General features: G+C 44.7%; 1 protein-coding gene across 1 annotated transcript in view; it reads right to left on the bottom strand.

The window, feature by feature from the left end:
* The window catches only part of ANTXR1 (ANTXR cell adhesion molecule 1), a 551,130-nt gene that overhangs the window by 403,508 nt on the left and 123,803 nt on the right, over nucleotides 1-23,819 (bottom strand). The window contains exon 2 of the mRNA XM_078666668.1: nucleotides 15,612-15,683. Within this exon, the coding sequence (XP_078522794.1) occupies nucleotides 15,612-15,683 (72 nt within the window). The remainder of the gene's footprint in view (nucleotides 1-15,611; nucleotides 15,684-23,819) is intronic.

Genomic DNA, 23,819 nt, shown 5'->3' with positions numbered 1-23,819 from the left:
ATGTAAAGAAATAATGAAATAATATTCCAGGGGTAGGCAAAATACAAAATTAGAGTGGAAAACCATTGAATATGGAACAGGAAACTGGCATTGACAAAAAAGCTATTCAGTCAAGAGCAAGGGTATAAGCCTTTTACAACAGACACCTTAAGATGCCTGTATGTGAGACCTAAAAAACAAGCTCAGAAAACCATACTCCATTCGCCTATCAAGGAAGCATCTACTAGCTTTGTAAATAAGGGGTTGAACTCATTATGGACCAAAGTGTTGTTTAAAATGTCATCGAAGGAGAACCAACAACTCTCCCTTCTGCAACTGACATTTATGCTATATGACAGGAATATTAACAGGAAGACCTCACAAATAAAAATAGCAGATTCACCTATTATAGATGCCATGTGGTGAACTTCAAAAAGATTACCCACAGTTATATTAAATTTAGAACGCTGTAAGTCAGCATTCGTGGTTCCTTGAGTGGATAACTTGGGAGCTGACCCAGGTTTGAAATCTGGCCTCCTGAACTGATCAAATTATGTGATCCGGGTAAATAAGATGCTGTTTCTCTACATTTTAATGTACTTGTGCCAGACCATGGTAAAAGGAGGTCTCATTGACAGGTCCATACTCATGACTTATTTAACCTCATGTAAAACGCCTTCTTATTGGCTCATCCTCAATTCTGAAAACAAGCTATTCCACGGGCAATTGTGCACTGATGTGTAACAGCCCCCGCCACAAAACATTTAGAGGGTTCCTCATCACTGCTCAACCTTATGCATACCATCTTGAGCCCTTCCAAAAATAACCCTCCCTTCCACCATCACCACCCTCACACCAGAGCCAGTCAATTCTTCTGTCAAATAGGCGCCGGGCACCGTTGTCCCTTGCTCCCTCTCTTTTGATGGAGCCTCTAATATGAAAAAGAGACAGAAATCAAATCATGAAAGCCGAATGATGGCATATGTATGGTGGACATGTCGGATTAAAAAACATTCTGGAAAAATGTTGGCTCACATCAAAGTCATGTCAGAGAGCCAATTTTCTTTTGATCCATTGGGGGCGTGGAGGAGTATAACAACTACACAGAATTCTCTAGCAGGCAAACTGGTTTCTCACCTCCTCCTGCTGCTCTCGTGGAATTCACCCATCTGTGGAAAAGCAGAGGGATCCAACCCAACTCCAAGTCTGCAGCCTGGTGGGCACTGCTGTGGTCTTTCTTTGTCACGAAGACACCAATGGCTCGCGTTAGCGACAAATAGGCTACATTTGAAAGAATAATGCTCCCATTCTCTGCCCTTATCGAAAGGCAGACTGTGGCAAGCGTTTACTCATCCACTCCAAATTCTTTGACATCTGCCAACCTCCAATTCTTTACTGAACCCCATTAACACACTTTCCCTTGACCATGCCTAGGAAATCCCAGAGAATAATGCTGTTAACTACTGATGGGTGATATTTATTTAGATGCTATTTCCAAAGAATAATCCCTGTACCGTTCAGTCTTTAAATATAGTTGCTAAAACATCAGTTTTATTGGTAATGGTCAGTGTCTAGAGCCCTTTGTTATCGACAGTGGGCTTTGGCCTTCTGTCAGTGTCTGGAGTCTTTTCGTTTTTTTAATGACAGTTAGTCATTCCAGAGTCCATGATCCCTGGGTAACTACAGTTTGATGGTTTGGTATCAGAATATTGTGGTTTAGATGTTGACACTTCAAAATATAATGTCGAGAATATCGACTTCTATAATATTGTGAAAGTAAGTCTAGAAAAGTAAGTTTGAGTTTACTGTGCTTAACTCCATATTTATGTATTTTGATGGGTTGTATATGTATTGAATGTACATAGATGTGAAATAAAGAATGATAAACTGATGCTTACCAATATAGATTTAGCTTTGCAATAGTCTGGTTGTCGATGCAGTGAGACTTGGCATCCTGTCAACACCAAGTGACTTTGCTTTTAATGAAGTGGGGTTTTGGAATGCTGCCAGTGTCAGGGACTCCTCTGTTTAATATAAATGGGGTTCCCGGTTCGGCCAGTTCCTGGGGCCTTTTATGGTTTTACTGAAATTGGGATTTTAACTTGCTGGTGGGTGTGGGACCTCTTGAGGTTAGTGACTCTGTAGTTCTTGCTCACCGCCAGTGTCTGGGGCGCTACTTAATCAAAATAGCATTCCAGCCTGTTGTATGGGACTGTGGGTTTTAGTGACAGCCAAGATGAAGACCGTAGCAGTGAATGGAGCCTTGTGTTTTTATGAACACTGGGCTTTGCCCTGTTGCCTTTGGCCATGATGACCCTCATTTTATTACCCGTGAAACGTAGGCTTTCTACCAGTGACTAGAGCATTAGATTTAAGCCATGACATTGTTCTAGCCTGTGCCTAGTACCTGGTAACCGGGGGTTCGTTTGTTGCCACTGCCTGGGGCTCTCAAAGATAAAGAGAGGATGTAGCCTTACAGCTAGAGCGGTCGACCTCGAAGCTGGGGAACCGGGTACGAGCCTCAGCAACAACGCTCAACATCCAGTGATTCTGGCCAAAAATCACTTAATCACCCCGTGCCCAACAAAACTGAATGTGTCCTTCTGTAACGAAACTGGTGCTCTTGTAAAGCGCTCTGATACCCGATGTTCCAGGTTTAGTTCACGCAATAAACAAAAAAAAATCCTTTCTGTGTTGCTCAATCCACCTATGTTCAAGACCTTCTCAGACAGTTTGAGTAGAAAGCTATACATATAAAATTTCACAATACCACATAGAAATGCATTCGTCTTAACTTTATTTAAAAACAATAAGTGAGAGAACAAAAATGTAATGTAAGATTTTCTTGACCTAGACAGTAAATCCACACAGTTTAAACAGTTGTAGAGAACTCATATAGAATGACAAAATATTAATTGTATGCATTTGTTTGCAGATTGTTGTATAGTGACCTGTCCTGAAGAAGGTGTTGATAGAATGTAAACAAGACACCGAAACGCGTCGACATAAGGATTTCTTTTTAATTATTGTTGTTTTATTTGTTTTAAATTTTGTATTTTGCACTGATTAATATGTAAGGAGATAGTGATTTGTTACAATGGAAACACTGTGAAAATTGAATGTTTTTTTCTGATACCTTGCATATAAAAAAATTGTGATTTTAGGCATTCAGCCTGTTTTTAAATAAAATTAAGACAAATGCATTTCTATGTGGTATTGTGGAATGTTATATGTATAGCTTTCTACTCAAACTGTCTGAGAAGGTCTTGAACATAGGTGGATTGAGCAACACAGAAAGGAATTTTTTTTTGTTTATTGCTTGTATTACGCAGTCCTTTCTGGTTTTTATGGGAAACTCTCTTTTTTTGAAAGATCAGGTTTAGTTCACTCCATATAAAACTCTAAAAAAAAAAAAAAGAGAGTGGGGTTCAGGTGCGCCGCAGTGTCTGTCCTATTCCACCTCCTTCCTCACCCTGTGTTAAAGACACCCAGGCTGTAGCTGCAGCCAGTCTCTGTAGTGCACATTTTTAATGACAGTGACATTCTGGTGCCACCTGCTGTTGTCACTTACTGCCATCAGTCATGCTAGCAGTATCTGCCCCATTGCCTGTTCCTGGACCCTATGTTTGATGGTGGTCTGAATCTGGCCTGGTGTCTGCTCCAGGGGCCTCCATGTTTCATATCAGATGGGGCTTTACTTGCTTCCAATGTCTGGATCTCTATGGTTGGTGGCCAGCCACTAGTGTCCGTTGAACCCATTGTCAGTGAAAGTGTGTGTCTGGCCTTTTGCCAGCGGTATCCTGGCTTGCTGCCAGTTTCTTGGGCCCTCAGATTGTTTTAATGGTTTTAATGAGAATTGTGCCCTGGTCTCTTTCGGTGTCAGAGGTGCTCAGGCTTCACTGGGGACAGTGCTTAATTTGTAGAAAAATAAGTGCCAGGGCTCTAGCCAGGAGGCCGCTGCAGCTTGCACCACACATTGCCCCTGCTATGCTGCCAATGATAGTAACAACACAACTACTAATCATCACACTCCTGCAAGTGTGATAGTTCTGACTATTTCAGGCCCCAATGCTATAAGAAGGGCTTGGGCGGCAATAATTATTAACTGTTGTTGTGGCCATCTCTAAAGTAGCCTGATTGTGCCACCTTGTGGCAGACTCTCACAAGCCCGGGTGTTGACAATTAAGTGCTGGTGCCGAGCACCAGAAGACACCGGCTCAAATTAAGCACTGACTGGGGACCATGAAGAGGTTTGACCCCAAGCACCAGAGAGGCTTAAAAGTGGCAAGGTAGCCAACATACTAGCCAACAGGGTATAATTGACTTTTGAGAAACAGAAGGGGAGGATAAATTAGGGTGTACATATGTCATAAAAGTGCCTATTGGAACGATTACAATGCCTATTATCTCCAATAAAAGACATATTTTCACACAGAGGAGTTTGTGGTGGACGTTTGGAGGTGGCATGGGGCGCATGAGTGATGATAGTTTTAATTGTATGCTGCTCCTGTCTCTTGCTATCCTTCTCCCCTGCTGTAACCTGCCTAGCTGCCCACCCCCAACTATTACCTACTTTGCCCCTCACTTGCTGCTGCTTACTCCGCTGTCCCTCCCTTCTTGCTCCACCATTGCTTGTTTGAAACTTTGAATTCGTGCTGATAGTTGAAAGGCACAGCTACAAAATACTGCTTCTCCAAGACAAAGGGTGTTTTGCAATCAGAACAATGTAAAGTATGCATCGGCCAAAAGAACAACATGTTTTAAAAACATGTGGCACCAATCAGTGCGTGTGAGGTCTCCAGAGGTTAGCTGAGGCTTTGCTATCTGGTGCAGGCGCTATGCTATAGAAGGCCTCGAGCAAGGGACGACAGAGATCCTTCCCAGTCATTTGCTACCTTGGCTTAAGAGCCTCTTCCATAAGCTCTGATCCAGCGACTCTTGTACATCCCTAGAATGCCCTATTCACTATTTACTGTTAACAACCATATATGTAACACATGGTATTCCTTAGACACATCTTGAAACATTTAAGGCTCAAATATTCCCCCTTTCCAGCTCAGGTGCTCAGGAAATGTGCCTTACAGGTTTATTTCGTTGTTTTATTGATTTTCTTAGAAGTTATTTACATCGCATCCTGTCCCTTTGTTTTTTCAGTTTTGTGAGTGAGCAAGTCTTTTAGGGCAGCGGTTCTTAAACTGGGGCCTGGGACATCTGCTCAAGTGGTCAGCGACTGTTTTGTAAATTAAATGATGTTAGCAGATTATTTAAGTATATCACATAAAAAAACAAAATGTGAAATTGTAAAACGCCCTGTAAATGTCAAGGAATTTGAAATTGGAGGCTAACATTTAAGTTGGCATTCTTGACTTGATTTGTGGGAGTATCACAAATGCAGCAAACAAAATCTGGGCTGGATGACTGGTGGCCACAGTTAAAGCACAAATAAGCGCTGACAAAAAGTGAACAGGCATTGGAAGCAAATTAAGACAAAAATGTTTAAGGTCTAGCATTTCACGTTGTCTTTTAGAAATAAAACTACATTAAAAAAAATCCAACTTTCCCATTAAAATATAGATATTTCCATATTTTTTTGTGCTACCTCCTTTGTTGCCCCTCTCTCGCTCTCTTTATTTTGGTCAAAGAATGATGATGAAAAGCAAGCCGATTTCCTCAAAATGCATGCCTGTGCTCGCCTGCTTCAGCCACAGGCACACATTAAGCACTTCCTAGTTCCAGTTGATGCCAGTGGAGTGTTTTCAAGGTTGGTGTTGTGTATTAGTTTTTCAGAGGTGTAGCTGTGCTCTAGTCATCTTGCTCTGTACTCTTCTTCACTCCTGGATTGGGAATCCGAAGAGACATGTGTAGATGACCTTACATTAATGCAGCATTGACAGCATAAGTAGTCTCACAAACTTCAATTTAAAGGGAGAGTTTGCGGCTGCCATCTTGAGAGAAGATAGATGAGCATTCAACTATCGACAACTGTTTCGACATGAACTTTGAAGGCATGTCAGTGTGTAACAGAGTTCCAGAACCTGTTTTCTGTTACCACGGGAGCCACACCTCCATTTTTGATCCCTTAGGATAAAAACAACTCTAGATCTTTCAGGACTAATAATTACCAGACATTCAAACAGGTTCTGACTCTCCAATCCTTCCCTCACTCTGTTATGGATCTGGATATCATCTGCATATAACTGGAAGTTAAGGGATGTGCTGCAGGAGTTAATGCTAGCAGGTATATGGAAACGTTCACTAGCAAGGGTGATGGAGAGGGCCACTGTGGCAAGTCTCAAATGTCCCTTCCTAAATTGTGCTCTTCAATTAATAAAAAAAGAAATCTATCTGATTTAGGGCTTTTCCAATATACATTTAACTAAAGTTCTGTTCAGTTCACACATTTGCTTCTCTCTTTACAAGCGGTCATAAAAATCCTGCAAGCGTTGCCATAGTTTTGTTAATGCAAACTCTTGATCAATTACTAATAATATTTTCACAATCACTGAAACACTTTATAGAACTTCAAGATATGCTTGATCATTGCTACTTTAGGTTTGGCCTGATCATGGGACTGGGATCCAATGGATGCAGACTGGGGCATTCCTCCTGGCTAATAAAGTCGAGCTGCCTCTTCTTTCCCTGCTTCATTTGTCAGTGGCCTTAGACACTTTGGATCAGTCGAGTCCATCCAGATAGCAATAGCCATGGGCCTGGGTAGTCTATAATATTATGACTCTGAGTCATTATAATTTCCCTATGAACTCCCTTCCTTTGATATTACGATTAAACATCTTTACACGACCACTCGTAGGAAAGTGGTATATTTCTAAATGTATTTCCTACATGGTTTAAAGTCACTGCCAATGTATGTTCCTGATCCCTTTGTTCCACCCACCTTCCTGTATTTACTGTATGCTCATCCTTCAGGTCTATTTACCCTGCAGAGCATTAAGGGAAAGATAATTATTTTTTTATATTGAACCTCATGAAGGAATAACTCAGTAGGATGGCGATGATATATAAATTTTTTAAATTATACTGGTCCAGGGCCAGTTGTATGATAGAACGGGTGAATAGGATGATAAAGGAATCGATCAGACTCAATGGATGGACAAGTGCTGAACTCCGGTCATCTTAGTTTGAGATGATTTGGTTTTACCATACATCCCACAACAGTATGATTAAAGTGTCTCCTTTTGCACGTGGAAATACAGAACTCTTGGAACTAATTTGACCCCGGTATGGTTGAGTGGGGGAAGTTCTGTGCTGGTATATAGAGATACTACCATGAATGAAGTGCGCTACCACCAGGTAAGAAACTGGGGAGGATAAAACACCTAACTAGAAGGAAAGATTATTACAACGGAAATAGTGAAGGTGGGACGAAATATGGTAACCTGGAATCATGGGCAGGTTTGATGAATGTACAGACTTGCCGAGATAAAGGTGGAGGAAACGATGCTCACCTCAAAGCAACTATTATGAAAATCCTCAGAAATCCAGAGTTATGATAACCTGAGGATCCGGAAAGTTCTGTGTTGGCATAAGGCCTTTGAAATGGGGACGTGATCAGATGGTCAACTTTTGTGTTAGTTACGACTTTTCTTTCTTCTTTATGTATGGGAAGAGGATGGGTTATCTTTCACTATTTTTTCCCACATGTTTTATGGTCTCTTTCACGGTATGTCCCTGGACATTTGCTGTATGTCCTTCCGTCCAGCCGTTTGCCCCTGTAGAATGTTTAAGGCATGATAATTGTATTCAGTCAGAGATAGCAGATGAAAAAGCAGACTGAAGGTGGAGCAGTTATTTCAAGAAGGCACATCACGTGCAAAAAATCCTGATCATTTTGCTTCTCTTTTTTTAGGTCTGATATCTTGAATTTTACAGTGCCTCCTAGCAAGACAGATGGAGTCAATGTGCTATGAAAGGGATCATTTAAGTCATGTCTCAGGAGTTTGCCAAAAGAGGCAACTCTTGGTCGGTCATCAACAGTTACGCCAAATTATCACAAGCTTGTATCTAGCCGGCACTTACCGACTTCATCTGAAACTTAAACTATTGCAGTGCCAGCTGGGCTGCCCTCCATCTCTAGCAGAAAAAACAGCATGGAATTGCACGGGCAGTAGAGGGTGTAATTTACATGGGCAACAGTTGAGAATCTCCTACACTAGCCTGCATTTGCCCCAAGCTTATTCGGAGAGGAGGCGCCTCCTCAAGCCCCTATTTCAAAGTAAAGGAATCCATACATGTAGGCACACCGTGATATTCTGTCTAGGTCCAGACAACCCCATATCATCCTGTCGCTTCATGAAATCCTTAAACGAATTTGAACGAAAACTACCCAAGCAAGTAAATCACTGCATCCCTGCATCTCGGCCCTGTGATCTTATTGAACAATTGGGTGCTGGTCACATGCTCATTCACACCTGAACCACTGACCTTCCATACGCCTCTCTCCAACCTTAATGCTATCCTGGCCACGGACTTCTGGCACCAATGACAAAGTTGCTTGCTGGACTCTATCAAAAGTGGCTTGAAGTTATGTTTACGTTTCTTTTTTGATTTTATGACATGAAAGTACCATTAGACGAAATACAAATCAAATGTACCCTACTACTGTAGGGGTGGATATGACGTTCAAAATTAAACCCCAAAAACTCCCTCCTCCCCCCAATGGTCGTACCTCTTATCTCTCCCCTCTCCCCAAAAGCTTGCTAACACAGCACTAGCTAATTCTGTCTCTCAGGGTGCTGTTGTTTGGGGGGGCGGTAAGTCTCAGGAGTGGTAGCTATTTGGGACATGTGAGTTCTCGATATTCAGAAGAGAGCATTGACAGGAATGGTTTCCAGAGATCAGGCAATGAGGATTCTTGTTGTGTTAGGGAAAGGGAGATTCACTCTGTGCCCAGGATAAACCATATACGATGTAGCTACCCCAAGTGGGTGGGGAGGCGGGCGGACCGACAATACGCCAGGATATTCTGAAGGGCCACTCCTATTGCCAGACTTATCTGCCGGCCTCTGAAGTTAACCTAGCAAATGTGCTGTGCTATCTATTGTCGTACATCTTTACCTTTATATTCTTGTCACTCGGCGCCAGGACACTCCGTGGAGTAACTTGGGGGCATATTATCAAGAACAGCGTTAAAATTATCGCGCTTTAGCGGCAGGAAACTGCCGCTAAAGCGGTGATAATGGGCTTGATAATATGCTCGTGAGAATCCAAATAGAAGCCCAGGTTCACACCAGAACATGGGCTTCTATGGGAATTCACAAGGTCATATTATCAAGCCCATTATCCTGCCACTAAAGCGGCGATAATTTTAACGTTGTTTCTTGAAAATATGCCCCAGAGTGCTCTCAAAATGCCCATTCACTTGCACTTTACCTGGATCTCAGAGAGGTCACTAGTGAACTAATATGTTTGGCTATCACTGGACAGCCCCTGGCTACTAACAGCTGCTGCACGCGTGCACTTTCATTTATTGGTACCCCCATAGTTACTGTGAGTGAGTGATCCTCTCATACCTTCCTTAGAGGGGAAGCCAGTGAGCAAACTTTTTGCAATTACTGGACTGAACAACTAGTAATAGCTGCTGCATGCATGCACTTTAATTTATTGCTTCTCCCATAATTACCTCCAAAGGGGCCTTTAGTGAACTAACATTCTTGGCATTCAGTGGTTTGCTCCCATGACATTTAATAACTGGCGCACGCATATACTTTGATTTATTGCTGCTCCTATAGTTACTTTGAATGAGCGGTTTTATATACCTTTCTGCCACTTGCACTTTATCTGGTCCCCAGGAGGGCCCTTAGTGAACTCACAAGCATGGTCATCGCGGGATAGCTCTCACAAATATGAATTGTAGCTACATGCTTGTATCTTAATTTACCATTGCCCTTAGTCAGTCTGAATGAGTGGGTTAAAAGGGTAACAGTATCACCCTGGTAACATATTGTAAGTAATAGACCTACCCTACCGATCCCCTATATTACATCAGTTTGTTTTATGATATTTTATGATCATTGCTTCTTTGGAAGATTTAATAAATCAAATACAACAAAAGATTTCATGTGTCTTAACCCCTTGGCCGTGGCGTTAGTTCTGCTTCGGCGCGGGGGGGGGGTGTGCGGCGCCGCCATGCTGGTGACGGAACCACTCCGTCACCCGCCATGGGCGCGCTGTGCTTGTGACGGAGTGGTTCCGTCATGGCCCCGCCCGCTCAATGGAACGCTCAGCGTAGGCGTGGAAATAATGCCGCGCAGGCGCGGCGTCCGGGCCGTGACGGAACCACTCCGTCACCAGCACAGCGCGTCCGTGGCTGGGAGTGGTTCCGTCACCAGCATTCAAGGGGTTAAACAGTTCAAGTGCTTGAGGAGGGATATTTTACGACCTTAGTGGTTGTTGTTTCTATATGGAGCGTTAAAGGAATGTGTTGCTTTTAGTTGGAATTGTTGCAACATTTGATAACATTCCCAAAGTAAATAACATAACCGCATAACGTAAAGCAAAATGACAATACAACTTAAACAAACAGGGCACAATATAACTAAATTGCCAAAAGAGAATTCCAACAACCCCAGTACCAAACAACAAAAACGCAATCTAGTAATGCAGTACGAAAACACAGAAGCACAAAAAAACAACACATCACCACCCCAACTAAATACAACTCAGGAAACATGCATAAACATTACTGACATACATTAGCAGCTCCAAAAATCTGCTTCATAATCTGATAGTAAATGTTTTTTTTTTACAACAAACAATACATTTCTTAACATCAAGGACATGTAACAGCATCTGTCAAAAATGTTTTTGGGATCCACTCCTTACACTACTGTAGTGTATTGTGTTGTGATTGCATTTATATAGCACTTACTATCCCTGACAGAGAATTGAAGCACTTTACGGCATGTTGCATGATACTCAGGGACCCAAGTGTAGTGGTTAGTATTGGGGTTATTGTTGCTATTGGGTTTAGTTGTGTGCTCTCACAGAAGCCATTCAATACATTTACTCATGTTTCTTTGTGGAACGTTCAATTAATAGGAGTTAGGTGTGAGGAAAAGTGGAAGCTATGTGGGTTTAGGCAAATGGTTGGCCGGATAAAGAGATAGGCTTGTTCAGGGCGGGTATATGGTTTCAAAGACGGAGAGGTTGTGATCTATGAAATTATTTGTGGGCAATTTGTAGAAATAAAATTAATGAGATTAAGGTACACAGGCATGTGACTTATAGTAGACTATATACTTAGAGAGGACGCATGCAGAAGATGCCAGGTAACGAAGGGGTCGTTCAAAGGAAATAAAGGAGAGGAAGACAATCAAAAGTTTTATGTCAAGGTGAATTTTTCATGCAGGGTTTTAAGACTACAGGGGGAGGAGCCTTTCTGAGATAGCATGAAATTGTTGAAAGAAACAACAAACCTTCACACGCGAGTCCCATGTAGTACTGTAGTGCGAGGCTCTTCATGAAAAAAGATGCTTCTAGAAGCCTAAGTGTAGACACAGTGTAAACAAAAAATTGAAGACCAGTTTGAAAACATAACTGGATACCTAGAATAAAAGTGGCACATCTTTTATTACAAGAAGTCCGCGCATGTAGACTTGTAGCATTTGGTAGAAAACAACCCTAGAGAACAGGTAGGAACTGACATATAGGGCAACACCCTCCCCTAAATTTAGGGTGGGCAGGGTGTATCCCCACGAGCACAATGGCGGTCCTCCCACCTGGCCCTAAAATTCTTCCTCATTTGGTCAAGATCACACAAATTTGAGTAAGTGGGGATGGAGGTGGCAAAAATCAAGTTTCTTGGTTCAATCATTGGCAGGTTGTTTGCTTAGACTAAAACTCTTTCAGAAAAAGTATCCACCTGTTTTTTAAGGTCTTGAATATATAGGGTGAATTCAAATTTAAAGCGAACCAGAATATGTATATAGATATATATATATTCACTGAAAAAAACATAGGTTTCACCCACGTTATAGTTAAAAATTAGCATTTAAAAAACCTTAGAAATTCACTGAAAAAACCATAGGTTTCACACACGTTATAGTTAGCTGGACATTTCACTCATACAAAACCATTGAAATTCCCCTGTTATAGTTAACTACAACGCGCGCGCCCGCAATGCACTGCTGATGACATCACATATTACATCACTCATGACATGGTCAGTGACATCACTGATGACATCACTGATGACATCTCAAATGACATTACTGATGACATCACTGATGACATCATCCAGTGAATGTGTGTCTTTCTGAAAAATAAATATTTTTTATATATGTATATCTAAAGGTCGTCGGTAGAATAAATGGGTAAATAAGTGTCGAAATTGATGTTTTTTAATAAAAATGATTGCATAACTAACTTATTAAGTGTATCTTACTGAATACATGTATTAGCGAGCAATGTTTAAATATGTAAATAGCTGTATCAGTGTCTCACTTTGTGTATAAGTGGCTGCAAGGGTTGGTGAGTAGCTACATGAGTGTGTATATGGGTTATTAGTTGTTTTTTTGAGTACCAGAATGAGTGTCTGTATGGTTTGGTGGGGGTATTACTTAGCGCATAGATGCATGAATGGGTGACTCACTGTTTGTATGTGTTTTGAAGACAGCATGTGTGCAGGACTGTATGGGTGGATGAGTGTGTATATGGGTGTGTTAGTGAGTGAATGACTGTCTCAATAGTATCTTTATGAGTTATTACATATGTTTTAATCCATACTAATATTATAAAGAGAGAGCCCAAACCTTTGAGGCGGGTAAGCTCAGGAACTACAGCACCAATCAGAACACCCATTATAGCATTGCAAAACACAGTATCAGCAGAAGGACATAGGCTATAAAGCAGCCCACCATATACATTATAAGAGGAAAACAACATTAGGGGCAAAGTAGTTTGTTGTGGGCGTGTGCGTTGTGCTGGGGGCGTGTGCATAGAGCGATGGGCGCGGCATTCGTCAAAATCCAACCCTGCTGAATTATACGACTTGCGAGAAGCGTTCTGAGTAGTCCGGGGTGGGAGTGTGCATTGTGCTGGGGGCGTGTGCATAGAGCGATGGGCGCGGCATTCGTCAAAACCAAGCTAGATTCCACCGCTTGCGAGAAGCGTTCTGGGTGGGACTAGCATTCCAATACGAGTGGGCGGTGCATTTGGCATTGTTGTGGGCGTTGGCCGTTGACGCCATGTGGGGCTACAGTGGACAAACACGTTCACGGCTGACACAGTTTGCATGTTGCAGTGGCGTCAGATACAGCGGACAAACACGTTCGTGGCTGGAGCCGACAAAGACTTTCCCAAAATTGATCGGGTGCTCGGGTGCTGAGGCGGGTGCTGAGGCGATTCAGCGTAGCAGCAGGGCTAAAACGCAGTCACTGTGGCGCTTCCTCACACAGGCTGGACAAGCGGAGGCATATGTTCGGCAGCAATGGACACCTAGTTATCGTTACTGTGTATGCACTGCTCATCTACACAGGTAAAAAAGAAATTTCGAGACTTTCATTTCCATCCCCGCACAACATCGGGGCGAGCAGCTAGTCTAGTATATATGAGTATTGATGTATATAAGTGAGTATATATGAGAGTGACAGATTGGAAGAGTTCCTGTATAAATAAGTATGTGTTTTTATAAGTGATTGTTTAAGAGAGTAAGTATGTGTATGTTTCTGTAGAAGTTAGTGTAGTGGTGGGTGTATAGCTGTATATGCAAGTAAATGGATGTTTGATAGTTTATTTGTATGTGTGAGTATGTGTGTGAGTAACTCTATAGATAAGTGTTGGTGTGTAATAAAATGTATAGGTGTATGAGTACACATGATGAGTGAGTACATGTATGAGTGCCTATATAGAACTGTTTGTGAATGAGTGGATGTGTATGTAGATGTTTAAATTACTGATGAGGTTGTTCTAACTAGTATTGGTATCTCCATTGTTTTGAAAAATTTAGTTCGTTGGGGGCCGTGGGGGGTCCCCAAGCCCCCCACTGTCCCTGCCAGCTCCCAGCATCCTGCGGGAGCCGGCATTGCTTTTCTGTACAGAAAAGCAATCGGCTTTGATTTTTGAAAGAGAGAGCAGGTTTCCTGCTCTCTCTTTCAAAAATAAAAGCAGTTTGCTGTGGTAGGGTGGGAGCCGCGTTGCTCCTGCCCTACCACAGCAAACAGCAGTGTCCCGGGGGTGGGCACCCTGGGACACTGCAGGAGCCGGCCCTGGGGGGTGGCGGTCCCCAGGGCCATCAAGGGCTCCAGGAGGGGGACCGCGCGGCCCTCCTCCCAACATGTACCCAGCCCCGGGGGGTGGTGGTCCCCGGGGTTGTGGGGGGCTGTGAGCCCCCCCCACATACTTTCAAACGAAGCCCCGGGGGGTGGCGGTCCCCAGGGCTTGGGGGGCCTTAGAGGCCCCCCCATCATTACGGTCTTTGCCCCGGGGGGTGGCGGTCCCCGGGGCTGCGGGGGTGCCGTGTGCCCCCCGCTAGAACAATAACTTTGCCCCGGGGGGTGGCAGTCCCCGGGGCAATGTGGGGGGGATTGGGCCCCCCACACTTTTATTGAAATATGCTCCCGGGATTTGGTCCCCCGGGGGCTCATTTTAAAAAAAAGCAGACAGGGTTTTTTTTTTCACGGAGTTAGCGCGCCGTACGCGGACCCCACGATTTAAAAAATAAAATAAAACATTTTGTGGGTCTTGGGGGTCGTTTTGGGACCCCCTGAGCAGTCCTAGGAGGTCAGGGTGTGTCTACCCTGCTTCCTTTGCGTGTTTTGCGCATTTGTTTCTCTCCTTTCTTGTGCCTCGGTTCTACCGAGGCACAAGATGGCTGCCAACACTTCCTCGTTTGGAGTGTTGACAGCCAATTAGCATGCAGCTCGTGCTCGGGAAGGTATAGAGTAAGCTTACAGTAAGCTTACCATAACACCTCCAATATATACTTATGATTTTACTTTTGATTTTCTCAGGAACTACTGAACAGATTTACACCATTCAACAAAAAGCGTGATTTGGGACCAGAACTCTACCTTTTTGCCAAGTTTGGTGTAATTCGGTTCAGCCGTTCGGGCTGTAGCCCTGCTAAAGGTCCTATGGGAAATTGCAGGGGGAAAACACGTTTTGGGACCCCCCTTTTTCCTCAGCCCCCGCTTCACGAATCACCCCCAGACTTTCAGGGAAAGAGCGGAGCGGAGCAGGCCATTATCTTGGAGAAATTCGTGAAGATTCGTCCACCGGCGCCAAAGTTATTCCAAATAGAATGTTGCGGATTTCCTATGGAAACTTGGTTTTAACTATAACTACCTACTGGCGACCGCCAGTAGGTAGTAATATATATATATATATATATATATATATATATTACTAACATAGATATCGACATCACCAGCTCTAGAAAACTAACTGCCAGTGGATAGGAGGACCCTCTGCTTCTCTTGGCCACATTCAGTTTCTCCTGGCCCATGGTTTTACACGGCATTTCCTCTCTCAATAACTACCTCTTTCATTGTCATTCGTGGTGGGCGTCTGTGCTTTCTACCACAAATATGTGCCTCTGTTAACCCAATCAGCCACTTCACATATGCTTAACCACACTCATGGTACATTTACAAACAAGTGAAATAAATAAGTACCTTATAAACTTGTGGGCCAGGTGTTCGACGAAATTGTATATTTCACTCCAGTGATGCTGAACGCTTCCAGATCTGTGAAAATTAGGTGGAGGGATAAAGAGCATTTAGTGAACTGGTCTTAATATCAGTTGAAACAAGCAGATTTTGTATAGGATCTGCTTCATTACTGTCACGTATAATGTTTGAAGATTGCATATTTCACACACAGTACAGTATGCTCTTGAACGGGAAAAGACATACGAGGTTTAGTTAGCCAGTTTGGAACAGTGCTGCAGGGGAGGACCAAAGTATGTGGCAGGATTGACTAAATTATGTGGTAAGAATAGAAAAAACATGCAGCATAAGGTGATAGCATTACTTCATTAGATTGTCATTTCTATACATGCTAGTACTGTATAAGGTTTCACTGTATTAGTACCAGTTTAACACAGAAATACAGCAATAAGCAAGCGATAGGCGACCAGTTACCCTTTACGAAGGGCCTGCCACTACAAGGCAACATGTGTCGCCATGTTCTTAGCAACTAATGTCTCGTTTGAGCTGCATAAATGTTTTTGTTAAAATCTGAAAATTATGAAGCAAATGGTGGATTATGAGGTAAATGTGGTCAATCCATAATTATGTGTAAAATGCAGTGGCTCTGGTTTTGAGTTAAAATAGGAGGTTTTTGGCCAATAAAAAAGCTTTCTTGATTTACTACAGAAACAATTTCATTCAAGCAGAAAAATACATTATTTTGATGTTTCGCCATATATTTAGTGGGTACCTAAAACTCAAATAAAGTGCTTGAGGGCAAATGAACAACATCCTGCTAAGCAAGTATCGCGATCGCCATCGTCCACAGGAACGCTCTCAGAGTCTCGACCAACACCGACGACACCCTCAGCACCGCCGAACACCTGCACTTCCAGATCCACACCAACACCACCCTCAGAGAAACCCTCATCTACAGACCCCCCCGGACCCCGACCAAAGTTTAGCGACTCCATCGCTGACTTCGTCAGCATACAAGCCCTCGCATCCATGGACTACATCCTCCTCGAGGACCTGAACTTCCACCTCGAGAACAACAACAACACCAAATCCACCGTCCTGATCAACAACCTAGCCAACCTCGGACTCAGACAACTCGTCACAACACCCCCCCACTTCAACGGTCACACATTTTACCCCATCTTCTCCGCAAGCCCCCATGTCTCATTCAACCACACCACTGAACTCAACTGGACCGACCATCGCTGCATCCACTTCACCTTCGAGAAACCCACCACGCACCACCGCACCCAACAGATGCCTCGCCGCTGCTGTAAGAAAGTTATTGAAGACCAGCTAACCACCACCCTCGCCCAGAGCCCACCCGCCGACTCCACTGACCCCGACACCACCACCCGCAACCTCAGACAGTGGATCAACGACTGCGCCATCACTCTCGCCCGATCAAGAAACCCTCCAACATTCACACCAACAAGAAATCCAGCTGGTTCATTGAACACCTCCGGGCCTCCAAGCAAACCTGCCGAAAGCTGGAGAAGATCTGGCACCGTGAATGAACACCGGACAGCCACGCAGCCCACAAGAATGCCACCCGCAGACACCATCACCTCATCAAATCTGCCAAAAGGGCCTCCTTCAAAGACCGACTAGACAACAACGCGCACAACAGCAAAGAGCTCTTCAACATCGTGAAGCAACTCTCCAACCCAAGCTCCAACACCAATGACGTCCCACCCTCGCAAGACCTGGTCGACTCGCTGGCCACCTTCTTCCACCGCAAGATCGCAGACATCCACGACAGCTTCAATGCCACGACCGCCCGACAACCACTGAGACCTCCGCTCCCATGACCACCATCTACACCAACCACCTGCTCTTCTGGACCAACATCAACGACGACAAAACCATCAAGATCATGAACACCATCCACTCCAGATCTCCTTCAGACCCAAGCCCACACCACATCTTCAACAAAGCCAGCACAGCCATCGTACCCCATCTGCGGAAAGTCATCGACACCTCCTTCGAGACAGCAATCTTTCTGGAGAGCTGGAAGTACGCCGAGATCAACGCCTTACTCAAGAAACCCAAGTCAGACCCCAAGGACCTCAAGAACTTCCGGCCCATCTCTCAGCTCCCGTTCCCGGCAAAGGTCATTGAGAAGACCGTCAACAAACAACTGACCTGCTACCTTGAGGAGCACAACATCCTGGACCCTTCCCAGTCCGGGTTTCGCAGCAACCACAGCACCGAGATTGCCCTCATTGCCGCCACCGATGACATCAAGTCCCTGCTGGACAAGGGAGAAACGGCAGCCCTCATCCTCCTGGACCTGTCAGCCGCCTTCGACATGGTCGGCCACCACACACTACGAACACGCCTCCACAACGCCGGGATCCAAGAGAAGGCCCTGGAATGGACCACCTCCTTCCTCTCCTTCCTCTCCGGCAGAACACCTTCCCCCTTCCGCTCCGAAGCCACCGAGATCGTCTGCAGCATACCCCAGGGCTCATCCCTCAGTCCAACTCTGTTTAACACGTGCATGGCACCGCTCACACACGTCGCCCGTCGGCACGACCTCAACATCATCTCCTACGCCGTTGACACCCAGCTGATCCTCTCCCTCACCAAGGACCCCCACACCGCCACAACCAACCTTCACGAAGAAATGAAGGCCGTCGCTGAATGGATGAGGAACAGCAGACTGAAGCTAAACTCGGACAAGACGAAGGTCCTCATTCTCTGACCCACCCCTTCGGCCAGGGACGACTCCTGGTGGCCGACCTCACTGGGAACTGCCCCAACACCCACCGACCACGCATTCAACCTAGGGGTCATCCTCAACTCCACCTTCTCCATGACTAAACAGGTCAACGCCGTCTCCTCCTCCTGCTTCAACACCCTCCGCATGCTCTGCAGGATTTACAAGAGGATCCCCCCTGAAACGAGAAGAACGGTCACCCAGGCCCTTATCAGCAGCAGGTTGGACTATGGAAACGCCCTCTACGCAGGAGCCTTGGCCAAACTCATGAGACGGCTCCAACGCATCCAGAACGCCTCTGCACACCTGATCCTCAACATCGCTCGCCGCAGCCACATCACACCCCACCTGAGAGACCTGCACTGGCTCCCAGTCAACAAGAGGATAACCTTCAAGCTCCTCATCCACGCACACAAGGCACTCACCAACACCGGACCAACGTACCTCAACAGACGCCTCAGCTTCTACAACCCCACCCGCCAGCTCCGCTCCGCTGACCTAGCCCTTGCCACAGGCCCCCGCTTCTGAAGAGCGAACTCCAGCGGTAGATCATTATCCCACCTCGCCGCCAAGACCTGGAACATCCTCCCCATCCACCTACGGCAGACCCAAGACCTGCTGACCTTCAGACAACTCCTCAAGACCTGGCTTTTCGAGCAGTAGCAGCATTCCCCACCCCAGCGCCATGAGACCCTCACGGGTGAGTAGTGCGCTTTACAAATGTTATGATTGATTGATTTATCCCAGGAAACACAAACTCCAACTTTACTCCGTTCACCACCTCTTCAATATGCAAACTTTTTCTCTTTATGAAAACACTAGTTACGAAAAACACATCTATATGCTAGTTGCATTCTCTCATTGTTGTGTTTGGCGGATTACAGACAGGATCTCTCAAAAATAAAATCTGAGAGTGTGAATTAAGTCAAATCAATGAAGAGTGAATACAAGAGATAATGCTGTGGCGCATCCTTACTCCCTTGACTTTGACTCCTGACTCGCTCTGTAGCACTGACCAGGCAATTGATAATCAACATCGGTTCTCATGGTGAAGAACTGGATACACCACTAAAGGGCAACAAGACTGAAAAGTGAGAAATTAGGTTATTGGTTGAGGAGCCTTAAACCCTTCTCAAGCAACAACTAAAATCCTCATCAGGGGGAATAACAACAAGTCGCTAAATTAACCTGTGCTTAACAGCTTGGTACAAAAACAGTCAGGCTTAGCTTAGAGGATATGTGTAATATATTTATGCAGTGCTCAAACAGCATCAAAGGGAGAACACAACAGAAGAAGAATCCCACACTAATTTAGGAAAATTGTGTAAAATGTAATCAACTATTTGACAACAATAAAACAATCAGTAGAACCAGAGACATGCAATTTCAAAGATTTAGGGAAGTATAGTGCCTTAAGAGCACAAAGCGCTAACTGAGGTTATCTGGTCACGGTGTACTGGGACAAAGTCACAAGTTCAAGTCGATTTCGATGGATCGCAGGCTTGGTACAGGATTGATTTTGGCCTACTGGACAGTGTACCTGGTTGAACCAGGACTGAGATGCGGGGTCCTGTGTTGAGCTGAGTCGAGTTGCTTTGGTTATGCTGATGCCTCTGATCAGGAGCTGTGAGGTGCTGCGTTGAGAGGTCCTGCATCATGCTCACTTCAGTAGAAGCCAGCAGAAGGACACAGACAAGTTCAGTTGAATCTGGGCAGCTGGGCAAATGTAGGGCAGGTCTCTGGAGAATGGTATGTCCATTTAACTTAGCACAGAAGGCCAGTCAGCTAGCCCTTGTAGTAGCTCTGGAGGTTCTAGGTTCAAGGAGCAGGTCCAGTCTTCCTTCCTCAGGCAGCATGGCTGCAGAGCAGTCCTTCTTGTAGCAGGACAGCAGAACAGTCCTTTCAGCAGCATGGCAGCAGAGCAGTCCTTCTTCTGATTTTTCCACAGGTCCAAAAGTAATCTGAAGAGTTGTTCCAGCTTTGAAGTTGGAGAAACTTCTATGCTTCACCCCACATTTGGTTCTGGAATTTCCTTTCTTTTTCTGCCCAGGTCCCAAGAGGGCTGGGATGCTGAGTCTAGTGTAGTTTAAAGGTCTTTGTGAGTGCAGGAGGCAGCCTCTATTGAAGTGCACGTGTGGTAGATGACAGCTGCACCCCCACCCAACTTGTCATCCTGCTTTCCCTCAGCCCCCTAGGTAACACCGTCAAGCCAACTGCTTATAGTAACCAAATGGTTTGGACAAGAAAATGCCTACTTTCTAAAAGTTTATTGAACAAAGAAGGCTTGGGTCCTCACACCACCTGGGCTAGATCACGATAATACTGTATAACATGCAAGATGTTCAGATAGCACCTTTATGACAAATTAATAATTAAACATGACCTTAGACTTGAATTCCAAAGCCTGAGTAATTCATTTCACTTTTCGTTTGTAATTTTGAGAACAAGATGAAACCATTATTTTCATGTCATCTTGTCTATCAACACTTTTTTGTGAAATAACATTTTCATGCTTACAAAAAATGATACATAAACAACTTAATTTGTCATAAAGGTGCTATCTGGACATCTTGCACGTTATACAGTACTTTCTGAAAGTGGCATTATCAGAATTGTGACTTAACATTCAACTTTACCATTACAAAGGATCTTAAATTACATTTCTCTAAAGAGTACATGCCCAACATTTTAAATTCAATGCACCCTGCCCTGTGGGCTGTTGAGGGCCTATCCTAGGGTGACTTAAATGTATTAAAAAGGGAGGTTTAGGCTTGGCAGAAGGTTTCTTTTGCCATGTTGAAATGGCAGCCTGTAACTGCACATATGCTGCAGTGGCAGGCCTCAGACATGTTGTAAAATGCCACTTTAGTGGGTGTCACAATGGATGCTGTGGGTCCACTAGCAGCATTTCATGTACGGCCCTTGGTACATGTAGTACCACTTTACTAAGTACTTACAAGTAAGTTAAATGAGCCAATTGGGTGCAAGCCAATTTTCCCAAATTTAAAGGAGTAAGTGGAAGCACTTCAGCACTGGTTTGCAGTGCTAAAGTGTGCAGGGTCCTAAGGCCAACATAAACAAATTCAGTAAAACAGGAGGAGGGAAGGCAAAACGTTTGAGGGAAACCACCCCAAGGTTGTCAGTTCCAACAAAAACACAGATCAATAGAGAAAAATACATAGATATGTGACTAGAGGCACTAATGCTAAGAGGGTTACTCTCCCACAACTCTTCATCTGAATGTCAGTGTATTAGTGAAACCTTTACTCAAGGCATGATCTGAAATAGAAAAGCAAAACAAAGTAAAGCAGTCCAAAGTCATTCTTAAAAGTAAAGCGCCATGAGCCAGAATGCTGGGAGTGCCAAATACCATGACTTCCTAGCCCTGATAAGACTTCATGCCCTCTTTGTTCCACAACCCTATAGTTCCTGTATTTTAATCGGATGTTGGTGGGTTCTTTTTCATCTGTACTTACTTCTTTTGTTACTGTTTTCCTTTCTCTTCCTCCTTATTGCTGCCTCTTCTGCTTTTCTTTCTCTAGCACTGTATCAAAAGTCTGATGATTATAAAGAACAGTTCCAAGCTCCACAAAATGCCACACTATGGGCCCTATTATGATGGCGGACGGACTTGCGTCCGTCCGCCACCCCTGCGTAAGAGGGACCGTCCGCATGGGCAGCGGCGGTCCCTCCACGGCAATTAGGATGTGACCGCCACCCTGGCGGTCACATCCTGTATTTTTTACATTGCGGTGGGTGCTGCTTGAAGCAGCACCCACCGCAATGTAAAAAATTAAAGCAGTGCATTTGCATGCACAAAGCGGCAGGCACCACGCGGTGCCTGCCGCTTCGTGCACGCAAAGTCAGGGGGGTACCATAGGCACCCCCCATGTGCTCCCCCCACCACCCCCTTCACCCAGGGGGCCCGCTACGGGCCCCGAGGTGAAGATCCACATGCTTTTCCTCGGCGGAGAATCCGCCACAGAAAAGCATGTTTGCACAGCCATCCTAATATGTCTGGCGGTGTCTGAGAGACACCGCCACCATATTAGGCCTTTTCCGCCGCGGTTGTAAGCCAACCGCGGCGGAAAAGCGGTGGACAGAAACCAGGACCCACCAGCCATCCTAATGTGGCGGTGGGTCTTTGGTGGGACTGCAGAGGTTTTCCGCATCCTCCGGGCCGGCGGTGGCTTCCGCCGGCCCGGAGGATGCGGAAAATCCTCCATCGTAATGTGCCCCTTAGTGCAGACTTCTACACTGCACCATAGCACAGTAAATGTGCTGTTCCTAGTGCAGGCATGAACCTTGAGATCATGCTGGTTCACATCTAGCACTGCTTAGATCTGTTTTACAGAAGGGCTTGTGCAAATGTCTTCAATCCCTGCAGGAACATCAAACTGGGCTAGGGATGCATAGAGTGGGCACACATGCCTGTTGTTCCCCGGGCGATTTCAATTATACAGCCCAGATCCTCAAAACAAATACGGGGTCTTAATACTAGCACAAATTAAGCAGTGCTTTGAGCTAACAAACTAGGGTGATATCCTGAGTTCAATGGAGGTGAGCTATGCATGGGTTGGAGAAGGAAGAAGGTAGACTGATCAGCCAGAAACCATGAATAGGGGATTCTTCTGATGTAGGAAAATACCTGAGTCACTAGGTGTGTGGGTACTTCAACGCACATAGGGCCTGATGTAGGTAACTTCAATTTACCGACTCATAAATACCGAATTTTACCGAATCGGTATTTATGAATCGGTAAATATGAAGGAGGGAGTTGTAGGTAATTTTTAAATTTGAATTACCGAATCGGTAACATTCGGTATTTACCGATTCGGTAAATACCGAATCGGTATTTCCCATTGATTCCTATGGGCTGTGAAGCCCATAGGAATCAATGGGAAATACCGAATCGGTATTATACCGAATGTTGCAAGGGTGCAGGGGGTGTCACTTTGACACCCTCTAGCACCCCAAGTAAAGGCATGTGTGACATGTGGCACACATACATGCCCTAAGGGCATGTCTGTGTGTCACATTGCACAGTGTGCATGCACAGATGTGCATGCACACCTGGATTCGGTATTTTACAACACAATAGGATTGTGTGGTAAAATACCGACTCTTAAGGGCCTGTGGCACTCTCAGGAGTGTCACCTACATTTGGATTTACCAAATCGGTAAAATTACTGATTCAGTATTTTACAGAATCGGTAAATTTACAGAATCGGTAAATTTACAGAATCGGTAAATTTACCGATTCTGTAAAATAATGGCCCCTACATCTGAAAACCCAAATACCGGTCGGTAACGGCCGAATTCGGCCGTTACCGACCGGTATTAGGGCTCCTACATCTGGCCCTAAGATATGTAAACACTCAGGGACAGTTTGTGGGCTTATTGCAATTGTCCTCGGTGTTTGTTGGTTTTTGGAATATTTGCTATATTTCAGA

Source organism: Lissotriton helveticus, chromosome 11 (assembly GCF_964261635.1).
Source record: "Lissotriton helveticus chromosome 11, aLisHel1.1, whole genome shotgun sequence".
Classification (NCBI taxonomy): Eukaryota; Metazoa; Chordata; class Amphibia; order Caudata; family Salamandridae; genus Lissotriton; species Lissotriton helveticus.
This window is presented reverse-complemented; position numbering and strand designations above follow the sequence as displayed.